Raw genomic sequence first — 22,629 nt, forward strand, 5'->3', positions numbered from 1 at the left:
CCTCTTTGGATCAGGAACACCTGCTGTAAGGGTCCAGACCCATCAAGTTAATACTCAAGATTAACCATCACAAGTCACCCCTTGTCAACTTGACACCCAACCACATTTCATTGAGTCATGCTCAATTTTCAAATGAAGACAATAATGAGGTCATAATTCCACCTAGCATGATGTAACTATCCCATATACAACTGAAAATGCTGTCAGAATAGATGACAAAATTCCTTAAATTCTTAATCTTTAATATTCCATAACATAAATACTACAGTGTATATTTAATAATACGTAAATCCTTATAGTATCTCAGGAACAAGAGAAAACCCAAGTATCTGCTTAATGTATGTCTTTATGTTTAGGCTGAAAACACTCAGGGAAATAAACCTTGTTTTGTTAACTGCTCATGTGGCCTTAGCTGGTATTTACAAACACTCCTACTACCCATTCTGTATTTCCTCCACCCCTACAAGTACCTTAGCAGGTCTTGCCGTTTTACCTAGAGAGGTAGCCCACATATTCACTACTAAAGGGCCTGGGCCATATATTAGCATTGACATAGTAACACCAAGAAATGATCCAAGGTTCTCCTGCACTCCAGACATATTCTTCCTTACCTCTATTGTATTTAAATCCAATTTCCCATGATAGTCTGGATCAATTGCCTTGCTAACACTGTAACTCCTTTCTTAGCTTATTGGCTAAAGATAATCAGGAGCCCAAAGTGTCCAGTGGGAAATCTTGGCTTCCAGCTCAAAGGAACATTTGTTGTGTCTCCTGACAGAAAGTTTTCCCCACCTCTGAAACCAAGGCCTTTAGGCAGCAGAACCTAAGAGAGGATAAGGTCATCAAACGTGTTCATGGCTCAATTGGGGTGATGTGAATAGTATTATTTACCATTTTGACCACTAATTATTGGACCCGTGCATGCTGGCTAAAGAAGAAAGAATACCATATTTTGGACCATGACTCAGGGTATATACAGCTTTCCCGAGAACCTTACCCCAGCCCTCCTGGCTATTGCCACCTAGTTGGCACCATAATTGTGTCTCTAAAAGGCTATTCCATCATTCTATCAAGCCAGTTGGTTCAGGATGATGGGGAACATGGTTGAGACCAGTGAACTGAATGAGCATGAGCCCACTGCAACAGTATAGAGACTGTGAAGTGAGTTCCCAAGTTGGTAATGAGAGTCTACATCATGTTTGTCTAAAATATATCTCTCCTTTCTCAAAGCTTAGCAATTTTCTCAACAAATGAAAACACACATCCAAGTGTAAATACACGAAAATGCTATTAGAAATAACCCTTACAATAAAAGCGAAAGAACTAGGGAAATAACCATAGAAGGCGTTAAATAATTAACAAAATTGCCATGAAGAAAGCATCTCCATGCAGGCAGAAGCAGCAGCATTTTTATTACTGAATAATCATTTATCCAATTGTGTTTTGCCTGACATGAGTGATAACCCGCTGAAGAGGGAACCAAGGGGAAGGGAAGAGGAAATCGAGAGGGAAGAAGAGGGAAAGGGGAAGAAGGCCGAGACTGGCGGGAAGTCACTGGGAATTGCGCAGGCTCAGGCCCCTGCGGGCTGTGGCCCCTGGGCCCCCTGCCCCTCCCCGGTCCAGGGCATCTCCCACACCGGACGCGGTCCGTACGCACGAGAGAGGCGGCAGGACCCGTTATGACCGGACCACTGGCCGGACAGCGAACAGCAGGTGGAGGCGAGAGGCACCGTCCAGCGCCTTCGGATGCCAGGCGCGCTGACCACTCGGGCGAGCGCCTCGCCACACGGCCGATGGCGGACGAGGCTGAGCCAGCGCGGCCACCGTAGGCGAGCACGCCCTCTTCCTGGAGCGCGGCTTCCGGAAAGGCGGAAGTGCGTCAAGCTGTTAGTGGGGGAAGCACAGTCTCCGGGGCGGGCGTGGCCGCAGCGGAAGGTCGTAGGGCGGCCAGGGGCGGGGCTTAGCGGGAGTGGGCGGGGACACGGGACGGGGGCCCGGACCGGGGCAGGACGGCGTTGGAGGGCACGCGGGCGGGAAGAACCAGAAGACCGGGCGGATCCCGAGAGTGCGAAGGGTGTCCTGGGGAGGGGCTTCGGTGTCAGGGGCCCGGTGAGGCGGGGCGGGGCTCGGCGGTCGGGGCAGTGGGCGGGGCGGGGCGGGTCTGTAGAGCTGGGGGCGGGGCTCGGCGTTGTGGGCGCGTGGGCGGGGCCTCGGCGCCTGGGCGCCAACGGTGTGGGCGTGTGGGCGGGGCTTTGGCGCCAGGGGCGGGGCTTCGGCGTTGTGGGCTCGTGGGCGGGGCTTCGGCGCCAGGGGCGGGGCTTCGGCGTTGTGGGCGGGGCGCCGACGCAGGCCGCGGGCCGGGGGAGGGAGCGGCGCGGAGAGCGCCCGTAGGCCGCCGTCTCCATGGGGATGTGCTTTCCCTGCCCGGCGGAGTCCGCGCCGCCCTCCCCGAGCCTGGTGAGTCCGGCCGCCGCGCCCCTGCCCGGGCGTCCTTAATCCTTTGGCTGGTTTGAATCCCCGCGGCGGCCGTCCGCACCGCCGCCTCCGGGAGAAGTGCGTGTTGGGTCGGGGATGGAGGCAGTGTCCGTCTGCCAATTTGAAATTGGAATTTAAGCATGTGTACTTTTTGTCGCTTTGGGCTGTTAGCAGTATCTTTAGTGTTGCTTACTGAGAATTGATAACCCAATTTCCTGCCCGTTCTCCCATCGCCCCAAAAGTAGTCGAGGAAATGAGATATTTATTCTTTGGCCACTAGGTATAGGTACTAGAAAGATCTGTCAGTTGATGGGGGAGGCGAGGGAGGGCCAGCTTGTCGCTTTGCGTTTAAGTAATGCTGATTTTGTTTGTCGAGCTCTTGCAGAAATCAATCTGTAACCACGGGTTACACCATCTGCGCCCAGCCCCTTCCTGATGCCATGGGCCGGTGCTGGATGTATCTATTACTGAAGGCTTCCCCAACCTAGCCTTTCTCCCTTTCCTAATAGCACCCACCATGCTCTTTGCTTCTCCCCAGAGCAGCTCCTTCCCCTGGGCAGGCTGCTGTTTGCTAAGGTTTGTTCCCTCCTCGGAGCGCAGCACCTGGACAAGTGGGTGAGACATGGTCCCCCAGGCGTCACTTGGGTGGCTGACCGTGTCCACTGTGCGGTGGAGAGTGTGGAAAGGACTCGAGTGTGGTATAGGCTAACTTGCTTTCATTTGCCTCACATATGATAATTTCGGGGTATATTGGTTTGAAGAATGAATACAGGAAGTAGCATATTTAGTAAATGCTCTGATTGTGGGTAAGTTGCTTGGTTGGTGTTTCATCTGGTTTGGTTTGGGTGAGAGGACAGAGTCGTGCTGTGTTCTCAGACTGGTCCTGAACAACTCTTGATCTGTGATCCTGATGTCTCAGCTTCCCACGTAAGTTGGACTGTAGTCCCACAGCTAGCTTTCACAGTAGCGATCTTTACGGGACTTTGGGGGCCAGTACTGATTATTTTTACACATTGTTATATTGTCTATAAAATATGAGTGTTTAAGTACTTTGTGACATAGGTGTTTAATGATCCATGATAGTGCTTGACTTTCTCTTAAACCCCTGTTATACATTTTTCTTAGGAAGAGAAAAGAACAAAGCTGGCAGAGGCTGCAGAGAGGAGACAGAAGGAGGTGAGAATACTTATATAACTCTTTCACTGACTATAGATACCTGTCACCTGTAATATTCTGGCAAGGTGGTGTCTGATGCCATACACGGTTTTATAGACTTGAAGATAATCATTTTTCGATAAATTTCCCTGCTTACACTAACTGCTGGTGTTTGCATCATTGAATGTCTGCAAAGAGCACACAGGTGATTTTTGCAAGTTGAGGTGCTCCTGCAGTAATTGTCTTCTAGAGGATGAAGTGGTTATGCTTGTAAAACAGATGGGAAGTAAGTTTAAGAGAAGTATGTATAGTTTGATGTTCATTGAGGAAAAGCCCATTGTAGAAAAATATTGTTTCAAAGCCAGACCAACTCCCTTTACCTAAAGAAAACCTTAACAATTAAAAACAAAATAGACACCTTTTGAACATCAGATACTAACTTGACTTTTATTTTTTATTTCACCCTTTATCAAATTTTTAAAGGCGGCATCTCGGGGAATCTTGGATGTTCAGTCAGTGGAAGAGAAGCGAAAGAAAAAAGAAAAAATGGAAAAGCAAATTGCTACATCTGGGCCCCCACCAGCAGGTGGACTTAGAGTAAGTACTAAATTTATTTAAGGTAAAGTTCCCTGGCCAATTTGACAGTTATAGAGCAGCTCATTCAATAATTCTGGAAATAAACTATGATAAGGATTTGAAGTAATTTGAAAACATGACTACCATAGATTGGAAGAAGAATCAATTTATTTTGATGGTTATTAGAATTTTTTCCAAAGTGAGGATAGTAATTTTCTCTGAACTATGTTAACACTATCTTTATAGTTCTGGATATGATGCTAATCATACATGTGTAAGAAATCAAAGCAATATGGAAAAGTATACTGAAAAAATCTAAAATCCAACCAAACTAAATACTGTTTGGATAACATTTCTTTTTATTTGTTTATTTGAGAGAGAGAATGAAAGAAAGAGGCAGAGAGAGAATGGATGGGTATGCAAGGGCCTGTAGCTACTGCATATAAACTCCAGACACATTAGCTGTTTTGTGCATCTTTCTTTACATGGGTACTAGGAAATCAAACTTGGGTCCTTTGGCTTTGAAGGCAAGTGTATTAACCACTGAGCAATCTCTCCAACCCTCTAGACAGCATTTCTAATGTTCATTTATACATTAGTCATTAAGTTGGACTGTCCTGCAGACTCGGCCTTGAAGCTTAAATGTGTGCTTTCAGATCTTTGGTTTTGTGTCTGTCTGCTTGATTTTATTTTTGAACCAGAATTTCATGTAGCCCAAGCTGATCTCAAACTATCATAACCAATGATGACCTTAAACTCCTGATCCTCCTGCCTCAACCTCCCCATTGCTGATGTTATGGATGTAGGACAGGCCTGGTCCCATGTTTGGGAATATTGGCCTTTCTCCTTCACTCATTATCTTAATTAATCAGTTGTTAATTTGGATCATAGGTTGTACAGCATTGAGTGACACATGTTCCTTCTAGTATATCTGTCTCAGAGTAGACTGTGGGTGTGATGGCAGATAAGTTGAGCAAAGTCTTTTAACACTGGAGCCTCTGTGGCCCAGCTGGACTGTGAAGGTTTTATTGTGTATGTTACTGCTCAGGAAAATAATGGTTCAGATGTAGAGGTTTAGTGATCCATTTTTAAAATAAATGCTTTTATAGAGTAGGTGAGTAAGCACCAGTGATCATTGCAGTTGTTTCTGTTTGACTTGGTAGTAATTTAGAATTTATGATTTGTGAGTGGTTTTTGGCTAGTTTGATGTCTTTGAAATTCCATCTTGGTTTTTTTCTCAAACTTACACACCCACACTCACACATACTTGGTGTGTACTGCATACCAACACTCTCACATTCTTGTCTGGGCTCCATCAATGGCAAGAAGCATAGGGCTACCCTGAGCAGAGTTGATGAGGGCTCAGGTATGTCTCCTAGAAATAAGAGTTATCTTCACCATTGTAGTTAGTCCATCAAATTTCAGTTGACAAATTAAAATAAGCCATTGTTTTCTTTATAGTGGACTTTTAATAATATGTAAAATAATTGGCCTCACTCTTAAAATATACATGGCCACTTTGTTTATGTTATCATTAATACTTCTAGAAAAGGGTGCAGGAGATGTAAATTTGAGAGAAGACAGGACCAGATCTTATCAGAAATACATATTCTTTCACCTTCCTACTGAGATTAAGAGCTGTGTCTCTTCCCCACCCCTCTTTGTCTCTAATAAATAAAAATTTTTAAAGAAAGGCTGGAAAGGTGGCTTAGCGGTTAAGGCATATGCCTGTGAAGCCTAAGGACCCAGGTTCAACTCTCCAGACCCCATGTAAGTCAGATGCACATGGTAGTGCATGTGTCTGGAGTTTGTTTGCAGTGGCTAGAGGTCCTGGTATGCCTATTCTCACTCTCTCTTCCCCACCCTCTCTATCTCTAATAAATAAAAATAAATCTTAAAAAAAGAGCTGTGTCAATGGGTTTAATGTATAGTATTCTCAAAAACAAAAAGTCACATCTAGAAGTGATGTTGAGATGCACAACTTCATAGTTGTCACATAATCCACATGGAGTGTTCTACATGGAGGAATTAAATAAACTAAAATTAAGAAGACTTAATTTACTGTTTATAACTTAATAAAATTAAAAAACTGCTTTTAATTACAAGAAAAAGGCTTTTGTAATTAAATCTGCCACTGCCACACATGGACATGTGTAAATTAAACAGATATGAGTTTTTGTCAAAATGGACTATGTCTCATGCTAGTGTGTGTGTGTGTGTCTTTAAAGAACTCTTTTCCTTTTGTAAGTAGGACATTCATGATCACCAAGCTGAAAAGTGGCTGGAAGGTTTCCTGTAAGAATGTCAAACTCCCCAAACTCTGCCACTGTCACTTCCGCCTTCACACACAGCTGCCAGGGTTGCATCCCTTCCTGTGACCACCTGCACCACACTAGCATGGCTTGATATTCATGGGGAACAAGCAGGAGGCTCAGGAGGATAGAGGAGAAACACAAAGCAGTGTCTCAGTCCTCCATCCATGGTCCGGGCTCCTTTAGTGCTTAATGTCTTCTGGAGAGGCGTCCTCACCTAGGAGTGCTTCAGTGGCCACATGGGGTCCCAGCATGGCGATTCATGCAAAACACACTGAGGCAGCAGCAGCAGCAGCCTACCCATGCTGCGGTGACCTCATCTGGGACTGTACTCATGACCTAGGGAGTCACTGAGAGTGAACTTAGCTCTCACACATTTTCAAGCTGTCAAATTTATGGGCACTGTTCTATTGTTTTTGTTGTTGTTTTGTTTTTCAAAGTAGGGTCTCACTCTGTGGAATTCACTACAGAGTCTCAGAGTGGCCTTGAACTCACAGCAATCCTCCTACCTCTGCCTCCTGAGTGCTGGGATTAAAGGTGTGCGCCACCACGCCTGGCTCACTGTTCTAATTTTTAAACATTTGTCTTAAGAGATATTGTGGAAAAAAGCTTATAATTTACAAAAAAAGAAAGAAAGAAAGAAAGAAGAGGAGAGGAGAAGGGAGGGAGGAGGGGAGGGAGGAGACAAAAGGGGGAAAGAGAAGGGAGGAAGGAAAGAGAAAGAAAGAAAAGCAATGCTGAGTAGTATAGGATATATCGCAGATATAGTTTATTGTGTTCTGAGTTCCGTTTGTGTAGCTTAAGGAGAGCACAACAGGGATGGAGAGATGGCTTAGCGGTTAAGCGCTTGCCTGTGAAGCCTAAGGACTCCAGTTCAAGGCTCGATTCCCCAGGACCCACGTTAGCCAGATGCACAAGGGGGCACACATGTCTGGAGTTTGTTTGCAACAGCTGGAGGCCCTGGCGCGCCCATTCTCTCTCTCTCTCTCTCTCTCCCTCTTCTCTCTCTCTCTGTTGCTCTCAAATAAATTTAAAAAATTAAAAAAAAAAGGGCAGAACATTAAAGCCTCAAAGACAGCGTGCTATACAGAAAAGCAGTCTTTCATTAGCCCTTAATTTTCAAAATATACTGAGAAGTATGAAACACCCTGCATTTCTTAGGTACTTTCTGAAGAACTAATAGACACCAAGGAGTATCTCTGGCCCCTAGTAGTGGCATTTCCAGAACCTACCATAGAATTCCCTCAACAAATACATGGAAAAGGAAAAGATAGGTCTTGACACACCATTATTTAATAATAACTATTTCCTGGTTACCTGATTATACAGTAAAGTAACAATTCCTTTTCTGCTTTTTGTTTAGATTGTGACTTTATTGCTGATTAGTTACATAGTGGTTTTTATCCCTTTTGCTAATAGGTGGGTATTTGGGATTTACTACTGTGAAGCAGGTTTATGCTAGCCTCTGAGTCTGCTGTAAACTACTCATACATGTGACCACTTACACATGCGGGCTACTATATACATGTACTGCTTACAGTTAGATGAAGTGCACTACATATAGTTGTATGACCAGGGTTTATTACTCACAGTATGTGGCACGTACCACATATGGTTATATGGCATGTACTGTGTACTGTTACATGACGTGGACTACTTAAAAAGACTTGCAGCCACAACAGAAGCCTGGGATTGTCCTGAGGTCAGGATAGTCTCCCAGGTGGATGGAATCTTGAGTACATATGCCTCCCCACACTGCAGATAAAGGCCCTGGGAGCAGATTGCTCTGGTCCTCTTACAAGGGGACACCATAATTCATTGAGTGAAAACATTGTGGGCATTCTACTTGTAATAGGAGACCATAACAGAGCCCTTGCTTTTCGGCCAGTCTCGCTTTATTTTAGGTGTTAGCATTCCCAACACATTCATGTTTATTCTTGAGAGCTGCAGGCAAAGCTGGGTCTGACCAGGGTTACTCAGAGACAGAATTGCAGGCTCCCTTTGACCTGTTTCTGTTTGTCTGTGTTTACAAGATACTGTCTAACTTCAGACTTTTGACTGTGACATTCCTGTGTCTTGACTTCTTTCTGTGTGTCTAGACTTTGGTATATTATTATATATTTATTTGGTATATATTATATGCCAAATATTTGGTATGTTATATATATTCAGTAAAAACTTTCTGATGTCTCTATATTTCTTCTTTTCTAGTGGACAGTTTCATGAAGTATATCATATGGAAGAGGCTTCCGTCAGTCACTCAGTGTCTGGAACCAAAGGGATGTCACCTCACTCTCCTCCCTTTGCATACGTGGAGAGTGAGAATCGCTTGACTAGTGCTCTTGAGTGCAGTGCTAAATCTATACTAAAATATGGGGGAAACTTTAGATTTGCAGACTTAAAAACTGCCTCAACCTCCCATTGTTCTTATTTTCCTCCATTCTGTCTTGTGTAGGAATTTACTAATTTTCTGTAGTTAAATTATGGGTCTAAAGCACATAAACACATGACATGTAAAAGCTCTTTATGGGTTGTTATGTTAAAATTTGAAATTTCTATGCTTTGTAAAATGATCTTGCTACGTAGCATTGTACTGCATAGAACTATCTTTATTTCACTATAAAGATTTTTTGTTGTTGTTATACTTATGGACTTAGTGCCTTTAAACTGATTGTCAGAGGAAATCTTGAAAATTCATTTGAAGGGCTTAAGGTGACAGAATGATATAAAATTTTATAACTTACTAAGTAATGAATATTTATAGGCAAATTTTTAATTTATCTTAATTTTCTGTTTGTAGCAGATAAAATTGGCATGTAGTGTTTTCAGTTATAATAAATGTTTGCTTTGTTTGCTGAGCATAAAGTCATAAATCAGTGGGACATCAGTTAACAGTGACGTCCTGTAACACCAGACCCAGCATGCAAGGTCTGTGTGGTGATCAAGTAAGGCAAACTGTGGATCTGGATGGGTTGTAATGGATGGTAATATATTGGTGCAAGTGTCAAACACATTTTTATTGTTTTGTATTTATTAAAGAATAATCATGAGGTTTATATAGCTGTGAAGTAGCCAAGCACTGGGACTGTAGAGAGAGAGGTTTGTCATTACTATACTTCTACAGGTCAGACTCAACCATAGGATTCTCTCTATGATGCACACACAGAAGGCTTTACATTTTTATTAAGCCTGTGAGCTTTAGGACAGTTTTGGATTTAGTTTTTCTTTGAATACATAAGCTTATATAGGAGGATTGTTGTTTAAGTGCTATGGACACTGAATCTGTATAATTCAAGGGTGTACATTCAAGGCCTAAGTCAGTATCTGGAGGTATTAGATGCAATCCTGGATGTCACTCCAGTAGACTAGCTCATGTGATTGGCTAAAGGAGACTGAGCCACTGTTTCCCCACAAAGTTGTGTAATATGAGATGGCATTGTGCATATTAATTTGAAGAGTTTGAACTACGTCTTAATCACTCATGGAAGAATTCCCTTTTCTGTTGTATGAACTTTTCCAAGAATACACAGGTAGGATTGAAATCATGTCAGCTCAGCTTTCTGTGTTCCTTAGAAGATCGGTGATATTGTTCATAGTGATAATGAAATCATTGACACTAAAAATAAAATGTTTGAATCTATTAAAATGGTTGATATTTCTAACACCAAAGTGTCATTGCTGTGTGGAAGTGGATCCAGCATGCCTCATCCTGGAATGTCAAGAGCCACTTTCTCCTGCCCACATCAGTAGCCAGAAGGCTCACTCCTAGGAGAGTTTAACAGCAATTCATAGCCATATGATGTCCTGAGCTGCTAGTGAACCATGTGGGATATTGAGGGATATTGCTTTCTGTGGGATGCACTGCTTCTGCCATTTGTGGCCTGCCTCAGCTTTCCCTAGGCTGCATAAACATTGTTAAGTAGAGGAAGAGAAAAGAGGAAATGGATGCTTAATAAGAAAGAAGGGAGTACTAAAAAGTCACATCCACCAGACTTTCTGCTGAGAAGGCTATGGATAGTTATGAGGAGGTGTGTTTCCTTAGAACATAATGTTGTTATAACTATGGTGCTGAATAAGTCTTTCAGATGCCATGCCCAAATTACTAATGCATATAATGAACTATCAGGCTGAGGTGGAAATGCTTAAGCCACATCATAGCAGTTGTAATTGTGAGCTGATTGATATGGCTCATGGTGAGTTTTATACTGTCACACAGCTTTGTAGCACTGCACATGTCCTGTAAGCATGTGTGTGGTTCTTTTGTGCCAATACTTATATTTGGAATATGGTTCGTTTTCTAACATACATTTTAAATTTCCATTGTCTTTTAGGAATATGAATACTTTCCCATATAAAAGTACCTTTAGCCATCTCTAAACAATGTTTTTCTTTACCATGACTTGAACAGTTACAACTTGGGTTGGTGTTTATGAAGGCTTCATCTCTCTGGGACTAACAAGAGAAAGCTGATGGCGTGTTTGGCATGCCTGTGAATCTGGATTTCTAAGTGGTCATGTTTGTTCCTTAACTGTAAGAAGTGGCTTTTTAGAGAAGCAGTGCTTTAGTAAAGACTGTTGTCCTGTCCTGGCACCCCCATGGCAATGGTATGAGTGTGAAATATTTTTTTTGTACAAAAATTTTACTGATTTTCACTTAGAAGATGAATATATATCTTGTCAGTTTTGAATAAAGTATAACAATTTAATAGATTGGCAAAACTAGGAAGATGTGCTTGCCTGTTTGAAATGGAAGGTGTGTATCTTTAACCTTTTTCAAACAACCATCTCAAATTCCCATAGATGCTGTGTGTGCTCAGATACGGTCTGTGGACTTTTGAAGCTTTGGTTTAGTGCAGAAGTCTGTACACTCTGACATTCTTACATGACAAAAAATTTTATTATGCTGTTCTCCTTCTTCTGGGTTTCTTTATTTTGCAAACATAGCTTCAAAATTCTATTGCTTAGATTTAGGAACCTAAACATGCATAAATCCCTGGATTTTGGAGTCTTAGCATGGTTACTTTAGTGGCACCATATTTGACTCATGCTAAGACTCCTCGTTTCTGACTTTGAAGGGAAGAAATTTTCTTCCAACAAAGTAGGAAGTGGGTAAAGATTTCCTCACTCATGCTAAATCTATTCTTTTAGCTAACCACAAAATAATCACTAGGCAAGGCAGTTGAGAATCCTCACAATCAACTTAGTACACCTTAAATCATCATGTCTTAGAGCCTTTGAAAGCTGCTGCATAGGGAATGCACAGACCTGCCCTCTCCCTCATTGAGAAAACAGGATGACAGGAGCATCTCATAATATCCTTGAACCTCATCTGCTCCCCTCCCCTTCCATTGCTGACTTCAGTTACACTTCTGTTCTCTGCTCGGCTACTGAACACTGAGACCTCAGTCTTTTCTCCCCATGTGGTAGCACTCTGCCATTCTCCCTAGCTGAGAATAAGGTGATAGCACCCATGTCAGCATTCAGAGACTCCGTAAGAGCCATTCACATTAATTCCCCATGCCCACTCTGCTGGTTTACCCAACAGCCGTGGTAGCCATGCTCTCAGAGATACTAAAAGACCTCATAGATGGGGGATAAGTCAGTGTTATTTTACGTTACAAATGGATTTTAAAATGATCTTATGGCATTATCTAGGTAGATCCAACCTAACATGGATGATTAAAAGCCTGAAGGCGTTTCCCCACCATGGCTGGAACCAGTGCTGTGATTCCATACCTCCAGCTTAAGGCAGAGGAAGGGACCACAGCCAATGACTGAAGGTCACTTCTGCAGGGTACAGAAATCGGAAAATAGGGTCTCTCCTTAAGAGTCTTCAGAAAGCAACATCACCCTGAGGATACTTTGATTTTAGCTTAGTAAGACCAAACCGAACTGACAACAGAAACATTAGTAACTATGCAATAATAAAATTAACATTTTTGTTAAGCTACATGTACTTTTGAACTAAATGATTTTCGGTGTCAAAGAAAAAACGTAAGAACAAGATAAAGTTTGAGGAAAGCATTGCCAAAAATGCAGAGCAATTTTGTGTTAATTTTACTTGAAAAAAAAATTAAATCATCCACTGTTATATTTCAAAAGATACTAAAGTTATTCATGTGTGAGTTTTTTTTGTTTTGTTTTTTTGTTTTTTGAGGTAGGGTCTCACTCTAGCTCAGGCTGACCTGGAATTCACGATGGAGTCTCAGGGTGGCCTCGAACTCATGGCAATCGTCCTACCTCTGTCTCCTGAGTGCTGGGATTGAAGGCGTGCGCCACCATGCCCGGCTCATGTGTGAGTTTTTTTCTTTTATTCAGAACATACTTTGTATGGATACATCACATGTGTTGGTACCATCTTTTAATTCCTCCCTGCCCCCATTCCACAGGGGACCCGCCTCAGTGGGATTACTGGTATTCTCTATAGGGTTGTAAGTTATGCGTTGTGGGATTTTTACCTTGTACGAAACCTGTAGGTTTTATTTTTAGTTTTCTATGAAATATTTTTTTCTAGAATCCTCATACCATGTCAAGACTATATCACACCTGTTTAGATTCCCAATAGATAAAATAAGATTATGTATTATAACTTTGCTGGGTCAAAAAAGTGAATTTATTATGTTCTGTTGTTATCTCAATTTCAGAATAAAGAAGACAGGAAACAAATTAAAATGAAATTTCCCAGTAACCAGGTTGTATGTATTTTCATTGAACTGGTTATGATAAACAGAGACTTCCTCCGTGAGTTTCTGGAGCAAGGATTATGAATTCTTGGTGTTGGAAAAAAAATAATTACTAATATTAACTCCCTCACTATTTAGTTTTCATGCTGGCACTTAAGGCCCTCCATGACAAAATCTGAACTGCTGAAAATGAACACTACCTCCACTTTCTTAGCCCACATGACACTACTCTACATAGCCATAACTTCAAACTTAATGTAATTCTATAGAAATTAGCAATCTGAAGCTTAACTTTCTTTCAAGTTGAATTATTACTATATTGACAAAAATACTTTTCAGCTTCTTAGTTTTACTTCTTAACTCATTGTGGACAATATTTTGCTGTTTATTGGTAGAAAACAGCCCTGTCCTTGGTGTACAAGTCTGCAACACTGTTAGCTACAATGGGTTGACTTCAGTGGGTAGCATAGCAAAGTTAACTAATGATACATTTTTAATAAGAAAATACTTAACATGAAGTCAATATCTGTACAGTTCACTTACCAAAATATAAAGGAATGTCAGTTTATGTCTGTGAATTAATCATCATTCTAAATACAACCTGTATGCTGAGGAACATATGAAAACATATGCTATTCTTTAAGGGGTGTACTGAAAACTTCCAAAGCACCCCAGACATTTGGTCAGAGATGAGAGAAACTTTAAAGCAATCTTCCAAGAGAATGTAAACATCTCTGCATGCCTGTCCAGTACAGGATCACTGTGCTGACGGATGGTGGATAATTCCAGTACCATGTCATCACATGGTAGTTTTGTAACATAGCTCTAAATCCTTGTGATACCAAGGAGTCTGGGGTGCTTTGATCCACAGACATACAGCAGGCACTTCTTGTTGCCATGTGTGGGTCCTATGTGTGTGTTCTCTGCTCTTGCCTGCAGCACTTGTAGTTAGAGCTGTGTTCCTTAATATCTCTTTTCTAAACACTGTACTCACATACCGAGAACTCAGGATTTGCTTACCACATGTCTAGTTTAAATCTGAGTGAAGAATTTTCTCTAATGGTGATTTTCTACAAGAGCATTACAAATAAATAGTGCAACTCTTGCAACATTTTTTTGGTCTGATGACATTTTTTCTCTATTACACCTTTTTTCCAGAGTACTTTTCAGAGAATGTGAACTAACTGACTACACAGGCAAGTGACCTAGGTCATCAGAGTCCCCCGCAGAGACAGTTTCATTTAATCTCCTTCTTGGCCCTGCAGCTGGCGGAGACCACCAAGTAGTTGTCCGGGTTCATGTCCCTCAGGGTTGGAGACTTGCTTTGGATGGGAGACGTTTTGCCATCGACGCGGGCTATCTGCAGCATGCGGCAGGGGTCGTGTTTCAACAGGTACCCTGCGAAGGTCTCCCACCCTCCTCCCACACGGACCATGACGTGCTTGTTGTGCAGCATCTGAAATGAAAGGAGAGCCAACTGTGAAGTTCTGCAAATAGCCACCGGACCAGCTCAGCTCCCAGGTCTGGGGAAGTCAGAGCATTCTGTTTCTTTTGATTTCCTGACCATGTTTTTGCACTGAGAGCTAGAGTCTGACGTAGCCTATGCTTTGTGATAGAAGCCTTCTTTGGAATCCAGAGCAAGCACCCACAGACTGTAGTTTTCTCGTGGGATGGAGGCTCCCTGTACAGTTATTTGATGTGATGCATTTGGAGGCTGCCCTAGAACACCTGAGCTTCCACTGAGCTTTCCTCACTGCCTCTGCTCCTGTCTCCTCAAGTCAGGGCTTCATTCTTCCCACTCAGGAAATCTGGAAGTCTCTGCTCGTGCACTCTCTTGTTCACAATCACTCAGATAATTGCTATAAAACAGAATTAAAACCACATTTGGAAAAATGGAAGTATTTCCAAGTTATGAGGCTTTTCAGGGACCACTGCATGTATTTGAATAGAGGAATATTTATGTTTTTTACTACCCTCTTCATCTTGATTACTTCATTCATTCTTGATTACTGCAGTCCTAGGAGCCATCCAGAGCCCCAGACTAACGAGGGTACTGGTGTGAGAAGGGAAGAATACTTGTTTCTTTCTACTAGGAAAGCTGTCAGAGTTATGAGGTTTGGCACCAGAAGTCAAAGCACTGACCCCTGGCTACGTGAAATATCCAAACACTTAAGAAGATGATTTGTGGCCACAAAAGTGCCTGATGACTCCTCCTACCCACCATGCTGTTGCCCATCGAAGCCATGTAGGGCCAAGAAGAGGACGATGTGAGGGGACAGGGTCTCCTAGGTATTGCAAAGCCTGGAGGGTGCACCATGGCAGCTGAGATCTGGACGTTTACAATTCCCCTCTGGTGGTGCAGTGGGGATGGTATGTGGGGCCTTCAAGAATCTGAACAAAGTTTTATATTCTCTCTAACCTCATAGTTACAGACTTTGGACACATAGTTTAATATTTCCTAGCATCTTGTAAGACTCTTCATGCACTGGACATGAAGCAGTGTTAAGTGTTGTACAAACTCTTAAAATGTAATGAATAACAGTAAGTGGACTCCTAAGAATTACATTAAAAGTAACTCTAAAGTTGCCTCAGTTACAGAATTTTAGGACAAAAGAGGACTTGTGATATATTTTTCATGAGAATTCTTGATTTTAGCATTAGAATCGGGTGGCTTGATGTAAAATGTCCCTCTTAGGCTCCGGTGTTTCAATACTTAATTCCCAGTAGATGATGCTTTTCAGAAGTTTGTGGAGCCTTGTTGTAAGAAGTGTGTCACTGGGGACTGGGCTTGATAGTCTAGCCAAGCTTGGTGCTTTGTGCTTTTTTATTCCCTGCTGATGTGAAGATACAATATCAGCTGTCATGATGAAAATTACCCTCAAAACCAAAAGCCAAAATGAGCCCTTTCCCTGCATAAACTTCTTCTGGTCAGCTGCTTTGTTCCAGCTACAAAGAAGTGACTGTTAAGATCTGTCTGTTGCAAAGTCTTAAGATTCATGACTGCTTTTCCAGGTCCAGCCAGGAGCAGCTTCTTTTCTACAGAGAGGAACACTGAAGGTCATGTTGCCATTTATGTGACTTGTTTATAATCCAGGTTTCCTGACCCCAATCTAGTGTTTTGCCTGTGGTGGGCCCTACTCAATAAATGCAATCTCTCAGGATGTCTAACAGATGACTTTATTCCACACCCACATCTTTTTGTGTATGCCTCCACTGCTCCCTGTTCGAGAGCTGCTGCTCCTGCTGCTGGCCCTCCTGGCATTCCCATGGCTCTCCAGGTTTCCCTCTGGACCCTCAGCATGAGTGCCCATAGCAGCAACACTGAGCTCTCTTGACTGGAAGTGTTCAGTGCAGCCAGAACCACCAGGCAGTGTGGGGAGTGGCACTTCCTGGAGTATGTTCACCCCTGGGCACATGTTCTACCTCCTTAACCTTGAGGGGATCAGCAGAACCCATGAAGTAGCACAGGAAGGTCATTCCTGCTAACCTCCTCTCCTCTGGTGAATAGAGATCCCAGTGAATGGTTCTTTGTATGCATGTGTGGGTGTGGGTGTGCACGTGCATGCATCCAGATTTGTGCACTCTGCACAGGAATACAGAGACAAGAGGAAGATGTCAGGAGCTCCCTCCATCACTCTCCATTTGATTTCCTTCTGAGCCTAAAGCTCTCCATTTCTTCTGTAGACTGCCCTTCCAGTGAGCCCCAGTGACCCTCCTGTCTCTGCCCTGGGTCACATCACTAGCTGTGTATGTGGGTACTGAACTAGATCTCATGCTTGTGCAGCAAGCGCTCTTAACCCGCTGAACCATTGCCCCAGCCCCTCAGTGCAGGGAGTTTAGCAGTCATGAACTGAGCGTCACCAGGAACCACTGTCACCGTCTGTGTGTGTTTGCTGTGCTGGCTGGGTAGATGCAGATAATGGATATGAGCACACTTCTGAGTCACACCCGGCATGACCTGCTCCTCACATGAAAGCGCTCAGTGACAACCGCAGCTGGTGAAATGCCTTCCCTAGCTCTAAAAGCTCTGCTGATTAAATGTTTGCCTGTGATTTCAGACATGGTGGTAGACCTTTGTTTTCTCCTCACCCTTTGCTGTTGACCACACCCTGATAGCAAACCCTGGAGACATGTTTTCCCTAACGGTTGATTGCTGTTCCCCAATCCTAAGGAAAAGAAAATGGGGGGAGGGGAGGGTAGGGAGGCTTCCCTGCCCCTATCCTAAGCTACATTGCAAATAACAAGGGAAGAATGCAAACATAAACACAATGACTCTGCAGTGCTTTGTGATGACACTCTAACCCAATGCACCTGTGATTCACAGGGACAAATTTTCTCCATAATACTTAAAAGGAATTTACATCTTCAGTGTATCTATTCCACACTAAAGATAGGTAAATGAGGTGCCCATTTCCTTTTCTTCTGTCTGAATCCCAGCATGCCTTGGAGTTGCACTGGTTTCCAGATAATACAAGTTGCTTTAGAAAAAGTCAAAATCAGGTAACAACCCACTGAGATAATAGGCATCTTGGGATTTATAGGAGGAAAAAAAGCTTTCCAGCTCTGAGATAGTCTTGCTTAAGTCTCATTTAAACCGGGATCTAATGTAACACCAGTTTCAGGTATAGGATTAAGCTATTAGGCTCACAGTGACTAAGTCCAATTACGGATACTTAAATCCCTTCCCTCTTTCAGTGTGTGCTCAAATTCAAAAATAAAGTTTCACCCATCCCATCTCCATAAACCAAATTCACCTGCTCTAAACCAAATTACTCTGAGCTCTTTCCTCCTGCCCTGCACAATTCCTGTCTGACAAGGATGTCATCAAGCAGATGAACTCAGCTGGGTTGGAGGAAGATAAGACCCTTGCTCCTGGAAGGAAAATCCATTTCAGCATTAGTGGTATCAAGCAGTCGTCATGGCTGTTGGTCAGGTCATTACCTATCATTCTCAAATGCATGCCCATCCCTACTCTTGCAGTCCTGTTGGTAATGTCACCTCATAATGCACGCTTCCTCCCTCCTGAAACCCCTCAGATGCTTTACCTGACCCTGTACTCACCCTTCCCCACCTTCACACCTCATAAGCTAACCTGCTGGGCAAGCTGTTTTTCCTGTGATGTGCCAATGTCTACCACCTCTCTCACTCTTCTCAAACTTCCTCACCTCTGAGCTTCTTGGGTAATTTTACAAAGTATCTTTACACACATCACTGTCCACCCCAGGCTCGGTCATCTCTGCTGCACCCAAGGTGCACACACATCACTGTTCCACCCCTCCTGGGCCACCCCCTCAGTATCACCCTGGCCTGAATCCTTGTTCTCTCAGAGTCTCCTTCACAGCTTGCTCAAGTCTTGCTCTTCCAAGGACTCTGGATGTTTCTGTCCCTGTGGCTGCTTTTTTGAACTCTAGTCGACATTTGGAGCCTTTCGCCTCTCAGCACCATCCACTTATTTCTCCCAGCTTACAGTTGTGGCGCTTGTCTCTTCCCTGGGCTTCAGAGAACAAGACACACAAGACATTTCCCCTAGAAGAGGCACAGAGCTCTACCAAAAACACCCATAGATGATTCCCAGGATCTACCTTACTATTGCCACTACTTATTCCAGGGTCTCAAGGGGTATGCCACACGGAGCAGTTTCTCACCTGACTCACCCCAGAACGGTCTCTCTATACTGCTTGATTGGATTGTCTCCTGCCTGGATCCCTTCACTGGCTTCCTCACTCCAATGTGCTGAGACTGGCCTAGATTATTTTTCACACCTATCACAGAACTTAGGGGCAAATTGGTTCTTTACCACTTAACATTCTCTCATATTTTACATGCTGCCTCCTAAACATTTGGCATTCTCCAAATTCATACATAACCTTCACCTGAAAATGCTCCCATGATCGTCTCCTTCACCATGTGAAAGAGGAGAGAGAGAGAGAGAGAGAGTACAGGGGTACCAGGGCCTCTTGCCACTGCAAATAAATTCCAATTGCATGTGCTACTATGTGCATGTGGCTTTACATAGGTTCTAGGGATTCAATCCTCGGATGTCAGGCATAAGCAAATGCCTTTAACAACTGAGCCATCTCTCCAGTCCTGCTTTTAATTTTCTTAATTCTGGTATATTTCTGAGGTGTGTTTTCAGGTATCCCAGGCTGACTCATAAATCATTATTTAGCCAAGGATGACTTTGAAGTTTGGGTCCTCATTTTTCACCTCCTGATGGGCTGTTACATGATGCTGGGGATTGAACCCAAAGCTTTGGTGCTAGGCAAGCATTCTACCAACTGATTGGCATCCCCAGCCTGAAAAACTTGAGGCTGGTAAAAGGGAAGCATGTTTTACAAGACCAGACTAGAAATTTATGAGCAGAAGTCGGGTAAGAATCCTTTCTTAACCACATGGACTTTATCAGCACACCTAGATTTAGATTTCCATGCATTTTCAGTCACTTACTTTTGAGAAATTAACACAGAACAAGAACATTAATATCATAAATAGTACTATCTTAAGCAGATTAACAAATACTTTCACATTGCACTACCTGCCACAAATCAGTTTCAAAAGGCCAAAAGGAACACAGTCAAGTTTCTAGCAGCAATGACCTTAATCCATTGGTACAAGTTTTCTGTTATAGTTACCTTCTCATTGCCAGGCTAAAGCATCTGACCAAATTCAGCTGATGTGAGCAAAGTATTTATTTTAGTTTACAATCCTGAGGGGAAGGAAGCTTTATGATGGCACTAAAAAGTATGGTATGTACAAAGGCTGGACATTACCTCTCCCACAGCAGGTGGAAAGTAGAAGCAGGAAATGAGTCTTCCAACACTGGGTAACTGGGAGCTAATAAACCTCAAGGTCTACCCTCAGAAACACACCTCCTCCAGTAAGGCTCCACTTCCCAATTACCACCAGCTGTGGACCAAGCATTCAGAACATATGAGTGAATGGGGACACCTTATTAAATCAGCACTGTTGTATATGGCTACAGAGTCTCACAAATAAATTTTAGGGCTTATCCAGGGACAAAATTGGATAAAAGAAACAGACTGTTTATAAACTGTGGGGATGATTAATCAACATAATCCTGTAATCCCTGAAAGGCCTCTGTCTTTTGGGAGGGGCACTTTTGTGGTTTATATATGGGGCAGGATTCCAGAAAGGAGACTTACCTCTCATCACTATGTGGCCTACAAAGGCAGATAGAAATCACATGATGTGTCTATACTAACAGACTCAGCAAGAAAAATATTTTATTTTCCTCTTTGGTGAAGACTAGCATTTAGAAATAGAAATATACCAATTCACTTCTCATTTAGAAGAAAAAACCTGTACTTATGAAGATCACAGAGAACCATAGGTTGTACTAAATGGCAACCATGGTTTCAAGGAAGGTCTAGAGAAATACTGGGTTTTATTGGTAATGCATTGAAGGTTGAGGTGATCATGCTGTCTGCAGGCTAGCTGTACTGCATAAACAAGAGAAAACAAACACCTCAATACACAACTAAGAGTAAGAACCAGGAAACATTTCTAGGTGAACAGAATTTCCAGTTAAAAGCTTCAAGTTCCCATTGGATAACTTTTAATAGTTTGATTCTCTGAAAGAGATCTGTTTGGATATCTGTGTCTGTCCCAAACTGTAATTCCTATGAAATATTTCAGGTGTCATTTCCTTGTAAGGATAATACTGATAAAAGATTCCTCTCCTACTCAGTTCTTAAATTAGTGGCCCTCAAACTCAAGGTCACAAAAATATGGGTTAAGTACTCTGTAGTGGGTGTCACTAGACCCCACAGCTGGGAGCCTGTCTTCAAGGTAGAGCCCACACCATCACTCCTGTACCACAGCTGTCCTCCTAGAAGGAGCATCCATCACACGGCCGTCTCACTTGAAAACCAATGACTATCTTCCCTGTACATGCCATCTCATCCCACTGGCAGGATGTGGCTTTCTTCTTACCAGAACAGATAAGCAAATTAATGTGGCAAAGATTCTGGGATAGCAGCATGGGTAGGTGCCAGGATTAACATTGTGGGGCTGGAGAGAGGTGGCAGAAACATATATAACTGGAATAATTTCCCACTAATTCTGATATCTCTTTGCTTTTCTCTGTCTGTCACCCCTTCACCTTAGACCTGGCATAAAAGTCACTTCATGCCCCAGCTGCTGCTCCTCTTTCCCACATCCTTTATCACTATGCAGTGACAGTGAATGGTAGTGCCAACTGCATACTGGTAAAGTGCTGCCAGCAATGCCACCACTTCTCTTTGCTCAAGCCAGTCTATAAATCTCTTACGTGGTCACAAGATACTCTCGGTCCTCAGGAAGTAGAACACCTTTCTACACACAGAATTGTTTCACGTTGACCATGAGAGTTAAAGAGAATCCAATCCTTTGACTATTAAGATTCACTGAGTGTTAGGCAAGGCTACATTGTACATTTAGACTTTCCACACATTGGGTTAACAATGCACATCAGATGTTCTTTAAATGAAATATTAAGTGAGTCAGGGCTTGTTCATCAAATTAAAAAGTTAATGCTTAATACTGCTCTTTCCAAGTACCCCTGCCCACATGAAATATACATTATTCTTGGAAAGATTGAAAAGGGAAAGATAAAATGATATATGTCCTTATTTAGAAAGAAGATCCCCTCTACACACACACATGCACGTTAGAATGTGAGTGATGGTCCACACCATCCTTTGTGCAGAGAACTTTGTTGGGAAAAGGAGAGGTTTGGAATAAAGAGTAAAACTGTGACAGGAATCACATAAGAAATAAAGACATGGAATTTCATAGGAAATAAAGAAATAGACTTGTGAAACATCAATGGACAGAGGAAAAAAAGAAAATGGGAGATGAAAAAAAAAATCAGAAGGAGACCAACACAGAGAAAAATCAACTCCTACCAAATCAGAGAGCCAGAGCCTCAGAGGCCCCCAACACCTCATCACTGAAGCAGACCAAAAATGAACCCAACATGGCTCAGGGAAATTTTGCGGAAGACAGGGTGGAAAGAATGTCAGAGCCACATGTTGGGTCAGGATATGCAGAGACATTTATCGTACCAATAACTGTGGGCTAACTCCATAAGGCATGACCCATATACCTCAACAAGGAGGGGCCAATGGGGAGGGGGTAGGTCATGGATGAGCCTAATAATGGTACCAAACTGCTTATATTTGCTGAATAGAAAACTAATAAAAAAATAATAAAATAATTTTTAAAAATCAGCTAGTGGAGTACATTGTTGTTCATGATTTTCATTTACAGTAATACCCATGCCTAGAATACATTAAAAAATGGATCAAATTAGTAATGAATTTCTCCCCAGAGTTCCCATCCCATCTTTGAATACTTAAGTGTCATGAGTGCTCACCTGCATGAGTCACAAAGCACCTTGGCCACTCACACTGGCACTGTTGGCTTCCC

General features: G+C 42.7%; 2 protein-coding genes across 9 annotated transcripts in view; one reads left to right on the forward strand and one right to left on the reverse strand.

Moving 5' to 3' along the window:
* The first annotated feature begins 2,340 nt into the window (after positions 1–2,340).
* Positions 2,341–16,443, forward strand: LOC101609131 (small VCP interacting protein). 2 transcript variants are annotated; one of them, XM_045146402.1, is made up of 4 exons: positions 2,341–2,457; positions 3,601–3,651; positions 4,114–4,227; positions 14,359–16,443. In XM_045146402.1, the coding sequence occupies exons 1-4, from the start codon at positions 2,404–2,406 to the stop codon at positions 14,377–14,379; spliced, it is 240 nt and encodes a 79-aa protein (XP_045002337.1). In that variant the 5' UTR covers positions 2,341–2,403; the 3' UTR covers positions 14,380–16,443. The 2 variants fall into 2 exon arrangements, with proteins under 2 accessions (XP_045002337.1, XP_004650721.1); XM_004650664.2 differs by lacking the exon at positions 14,359–16,443 and adding an exon at positions 8,730–10,180.
* The window catches only part of Gas2 (growth arrest specific 2), a 131,681-nt gene continuing 122,164 nt past the window's right edge, over positions 13,113–22,629 (reverse strand). For all 7 annotated transcript variants that reach the window (XM_045146398.1, XM_045146400.1, XM_004650818.2 and 4 more), the window contains one exon: positions 13,113–14,656. In XM_045146398.1, coding sequence (XP_045002333.1) covers positions 14,438–14,656 — 219 coding nt within the window. In that variant the 3' untranslated portion in view covers positions 13,113–14,437. The remainder of the gene's footprint in view (positions 14,657–22,629) is intronic.

The sequence above is a fragment of the Jaculus jaculus genome, chromosome 3, assembly GCF_020740685.1.
Source record: "Jaculus jaculus isolate mJacJac1 chromosome 3, mJacJac1.mat.Y.cur, whole genome shotgun sequence".
NCBI lineage: Eukaryota > Metazoa > Chordata > Mammalia > Rodentia > Dipodidae > Jaculus > Jaculus jaculus.